The sequence below is a fragment of the Candoia aspera genome, chromosome 1 (genome assembly GCF_035149785.1).
Source record: "Candoia aspera isolate rCanAsp1 chromosome 1, rCanAsp1.hap2, whole genome shotgun sequence".
Classification (NCBI taxonomy): domain Eukaryota; kingdom Metazoa; phylum Chordata; class Lepidosauria; order Squamata; family Boidae; genus Candoia; species Candoia aspera.
Genome location: NC_086153.1, coordinates 276,480,797 through 276,486,156, shown reverse-complemented (window position 1 = coordinate 276,486,156; position 5,360 = coordinate 276,480,797). Strand labels below are relative to the sequence as shown.

Here is a 5,360-nt window from a genome sequence, read left to right as displayed (position 1 = left end):
ATTAATAGATGATCCATGTTTAATGGCCCCTGTTTTGTTTTGTGGGTTTTGTTAGCAAAGTATTTTAGTCTGGACCACCTAAATGCTTATTACTGCTTCCCTTTTCTTTAACCAGTAAAATAATAATAATAATAATAATAATAATAATAATAATAATTATTATTATTATTATTATTATTATATGTCTGCCCTTGAATTTAGTTCTCCAGGATGTATCTAACTAGGATGTGCTGATGGGATGACCACTGGAATGGGGGTGGGGGTGGGTCAAGATACCTGAAGATAAAGCGGTTTCTTAAAAACTGCCCCCCTATCAAATGTTGAGCTTAAAAGATTAATCATTGCCTCTGTTTCAGTGACTTGAGACTAGGGTGGTCTGGGATGGCAAAATAGCCTATCTGATGGAATAGATCAGTCCTATTGGGCTCTGCCTGCTAACTAGAGGGAGGGGCTTTCCTGAAGGTTCTGGAATGCCCTCCAGAAGATACAGGAAAAAGCCGTTTGCTGTACAGCCAAAGGGAACTCCATGGCTGCCCTCCTCCCACTACAGTGGTGGCGGTGGAGTTTCATTCTTATCCTCTACTTTCCACCTTGCTGCTTCCACCATTGTCACTCTCCAACGTGAGGCAAGGCCTCCCCTCCCTTGGCCACTGAAGGGAGAAATGGGGTTGGGCAGTGCCAAGAGAGGATTTCTTTGTCTTGTTCTTGCCTCTGGGATATTCTGGAGTCAGGCCATTTGTCAGGCACCACCTCAGGGGTTTCCCTTCATCTCTTATGAAGTTATCATCCCAAGAAGGATGGCACCCCGGCGAGGCCGAGAACCCCAAGACCTCACTTATCTAATGGAGATAGAAGGGAAAGGCCATGTGATGCATCTCAGGCAGAAGAGGGATTTTATTCCTAAACACTTCCCTGTTTTTACCTACAATGAGGATGGGGACATTGAGGTGGACTACCCTTTCATCAGAAATGACTGCTTTTACTATGGCTTTGTACATGATGAGCCATCCTCCCTAGTCACCCTCAGCACTTGCTCAGGAGGACTCAGAGGCTTTATGCAAATGGGTAATAAGCTCTATGAAATTGAACCTGTGCAGGCATCTGTTAGTTTTCAGCATGTGATCTACAGATTGGAAGAGAAGGAGAATGAAGTCCAGATGAGGTGTGGAGTAATGGAAGAAGACAAAAATCACCAGGAGGCCATGATCCAGAACAGAGAGAATATAATAAGCAAAAGTGCTTTAGGAGGACTATGGCAAACATACCCCAGATACATGAAGATTGCAATTGTAGTAGAACATGAACGATATGTCCAGTTTGGCAAAAATGAAACTTTCACTGCTAGACAAGTCCTGGATGCTGTTCACATTGCAGATTCACTGTATAAACCTCTTGGGATTCATCTGGTGGTGGTTGGATTAGAAATATGGTCACAAAAGAACCTCATTGTGATAGCTAAAAGCATAGATGAATTGCTTGACACTTTCAATACATGGAGGAAAACAATACTTGTCCAGCATTTAAGGCATGATGTTGGCCACTTATTTGTATATAAGCATTTTGGGATTAAGTTTGGATTATCGTTTGTTGGATCTGTGTGTGATCCAAACTGGGCATCTGCTGTTGAGGCATTTATTACTTCTAGTTTATTCTCTTTCACTATAACTTTTGCTCATCAACTGGGCCATAACCTTGGTATGCAGCATGATGAGAAATCCTGCACCTGTAATCAGCATTCTTGTATTATGGCTGCCTTACAAAGCAACACAAGTAAGTTCAGTAACTGCAGTTACACCAGTTATTCTAAGCTAATGGATAATAGTAGAAAGCAATGTTTGTTAATTCCACCGGAACATGAGAAATTGTATGACCTCAAAAACTGTGGCAACAATGTGGTAGATAGTGGAGAACAGTGTGACTGTGGTTCAAAATTCCATTGTGAATCAGATGCGTGTTGCCAATCTAACTGTATGTTGCGTTCAGGAGCCACTTGTGCTTTTGGAAAATGTTGTGCTGATTGTCAGCTTCTTCCAGCTGGAACAGTTTGTAGAGAAAGGACTAACATGTGCGATCTTCCTGAATACTGCACCGGAATTTCAGAGTGGTGTCCTGAAGATGTTTATGTACAGGATGGAGCTCCGTGCTCTGATGGGGCCTATTGCTATCATGGAAAATGCTCTACTCACAATGAGCAATGCAAAGTTATCTTTGGCAAGAAAGCATTGGTTGCACCACTGGACTGCTTCAAAGAAATAAATACCCGAGGTGATCGTTTTGGCAATTGTGGCATTATTCCTGGTAATATGTATAAGAAGTGTGAGAACAATAACGTCTTGTGTGGCAGAGTCCAGTGTGTAAACATTGGCGAAGTGCCTAATTTGAATGAGCAGAACACCATAATCCAAACTTCTCTTAGCAGCCATTTGTGCTGGGGTACAGATTCTCCAAGTGGAATTGGTATGGCCGATATTGGAGCAGTGAGAGATGGCACACGGTGCGGCATCGGCATGATATGCATTAGCGGTGATTGTATCAAGGTCTCCCTCCTGAACTATGATTGTAATCAAACCAAGTGCCACAACAGAGGAATATGCAACTCTCATAAACATTGTCACTGTAACTCTGGTTGGGCCCCTCCATATTGCCTAAAGGCAGGCAGCGGTGGCAGCATTGACAGCGGGCCTCCTCCGCCCAACAGTGGCAGTGGAAGAAGGACTAAAGGCATTGTAATAGTTCTTTCTGCTGCTGCTCTTCTGGCTGGGTTTGGCATCTTATAACAAACCTGAATGTTGGATGACAGACCTTGATAACTCCAGTTCTGACATGAGGACAAGCTCTATAAGTGTCCAGCCTGGTATTATGAACTCTTAGGAGGCTAGGAGGATACAAGAAATATCCCTTCAATGCATTGTGCTGCAAATAATGCATTTTGTTTCTTGTAAAAGAAATTTGGCCCTAGAGATTGTTTTTAGATCTTCATCAATGTAGTTTTCTAGGCTTATTGCCTTATGAGAACCCTTAGGACACTCAGAATGTCACGTGGGGCGGCTGAATGTTTTGGCAATTACTGGGGAATATCATAATAGCACTGTTGCAGTTCAGGCCCCTCCTTATGCAAATGGGTGGTTCTTGCAGGCCATGTGGAGGTTATCCAGGCTGACTATTAGGAAAACCATCAGATAAAAATAAAGAAAGAAATTCAAACCTTATCCATTATTTTAATTGGCTCTTCCTATAAAATTGCTGTATGGAGGGAAGAGCTGAAATTTCTTGTTCTTGTTAGAGCTGAACCATATTGGTACTTAACGAACAGGTATTTGTAGCATAATATTTTGGGTCCACAGAATAATTTTTAAAAGTATTTTTTGGAGTACATGCAGCTTATAAGATTTGATTGGAAGTGGGCAATTATAGAGTTGCTTAGAGAAGTAAGGTGGGTACCTAGACAGATCAGCTTCACAATGGCATCTTCAACTGATTTACCTGAATGGCCTGTTATGAAAAGATGTACGTTCAGTCTTGCAAATTTTAAATGCCATTTTGGAAAGGCAAAAGTGCAACTGGGGCTAATTGCTATATACTGTGAATGGGAAAAGAACCAGAAGATGAAGTAGCAAAGTCAGAGGACACCTTTTCTCAGAATGAACATTGTTCTAAGCCACAGTAAGAGCAATATAGCTGGGCTCCTAGTGTTTGACATTTCTTTAGAAAAGAGGTAGAATAGCTCATAACTGTACATACAAGAACCTTTTGCTCAAGAGCTGCTTAGGTATAATTAATTACAGAGATTTGCAGAGGTATTGAACACAAGATCAAATACTGCATAGAATCATAGCATGAATAATCTACCATATGTTGATCCTGTCAGACAGACCAGTTTGTGATGTTAACCTGTGACAACATATTTCTTCTAGTAGAGTTTTATATATTTAGTACAAGATTTGAGGTAGTGGTGAAACTGTTTGGTGCTCTTACCAACACTCCCATTGACTTCAAGTGATATTTAATCATGTGTAATTGTGTTGGGAATTGCAGCATCTGCTTGTGGGTTAATTGTTACACTGCTGTTCTATAGTGACTTCAGTGTATTACACCTATTCATAAACTGCCCGGTAAGCATGAGAATAAGCACATTATTGTGAAATTGCAGTGGCAAAAAAATCTTAGTTTGTTCAGATTTCTTCTGTGATTTTTGCAGGAAAAAAGTGCAAACCAGCAGAGTTTTGTGATTTATATGTGCAATAACAGCAATGCTCCTTCAACAACCAAACATCTGAAACGAAAATATTATTTCTGGAATTGTGTAATAAAGGAGATTTGCTGTCATTATTTCAAAAACTCCACCTACAATTTCTGTCTCTTACAGTCTGCCTTGCACACTACTTTATTCCTTTTCAGAATTCCTTTTCAGAATCCATACATGACCACTGCATTATCACTTGGGTTTCTTGTAAGAATTAATTTGTATTTCTGAACAGTAATACTTCCTCAGAACAGACCCAGTTTGCTGTATCTTTAAAAGAAGACTCTCACCCAACTATCATATATTACTTATCACATTGTATAATACAGTAACTACTTTCAAATGTGCTTTGTTAATGTATAACCATGAGAATTATTACTTAGGGATTATTTCAAATTATTTAATAAAATATTTTGTATTTACAAGTAACTACAGGTTGCTGCACTCTAGATTCTTATTAATCAATGGTGATCTCATTAAAAAAAATGTATTGTTGTTTCTCTGAGTATGACATGTTATTCAAAGATTACTGAATCAGAGGTTTCTTTTTTCATTCTCTGCTATGAATGCATCTCAAGTCTCCTGGACTATGTAGTATCTATCTATAAGTAAATTTTAGTTAATTTTATCTTTTACTTGAAAATAGTATCCAAAGGTATAAACCATTATACATCATTTATATATCTTGTGCTCTATTAGTATTCTTCAGTGTAATGCAATATTCGTTTTATATGGGTAACGTATTGCATTTAAAACTGAGTATGGCAGAATAGAAAAGAGGTTTAATATAATAATTGCATTATGTTCAGTGTTCATAAAATCTCTCATGAGATTTCACTGTTTTTAATTTTGTGTTAGACTGAAGCTTTTTTTCATCCTAAATCCTTTGCCACTGAGTGAACATTCCAGTTAGTTCTTCATTATGAAGGAAGCAAAAAACTTTTAAACATTCTTCTGAAAATAATCAACATCTTTAAAAACTGAAAGTTGCATTATTATCAAATTGCAAATAATGAGACTGAGGATAAAACCATTCTGGCCTACCATAGGAGGTTCATGACAGATGTAGATTTCAAGTGAAACTTAATTATTTTCTGTTTAGCCTCTTAGTCACTGT

The 5,360-nt window shown here is 38.8% G+C and overlaps 1 protein-coding gene across 1 annotated transcript; it reads left to right on the top strand.

Annotated features, from left to right (window-relative positions):
- Nucleotides 1-443: 443 nt before the first annotated feature.
- On the top strand, nt 444-4,672 carry LOC134487782 (disintegrin and metalloproteinase domain-containing protein 20-like). Its single transcript, XM_063289834.1, has one exon. The coding sequence runs from the start codon at nt 471-473 to the stop codon at nt 2,775-2,777; it is 2,307 nt and encodes a 768-aa protein (XP_063145904.1). The 5' UTR covers nt 444-470; the 3' UTR covers nt 2,778-4,672.
- The last annotated feature ends 688 nt before the right edge of the window (nt 4,673-5,360 follow it).

Coding starts and splice junctions, on each gene's coding strand:
- LOC134487782 (XM_063289834.1), top strand. CDS start 471: ATGCCCTCCAGAAGATACAGGAAAAAGCCGTTTGCTGTACAGCCAAAG.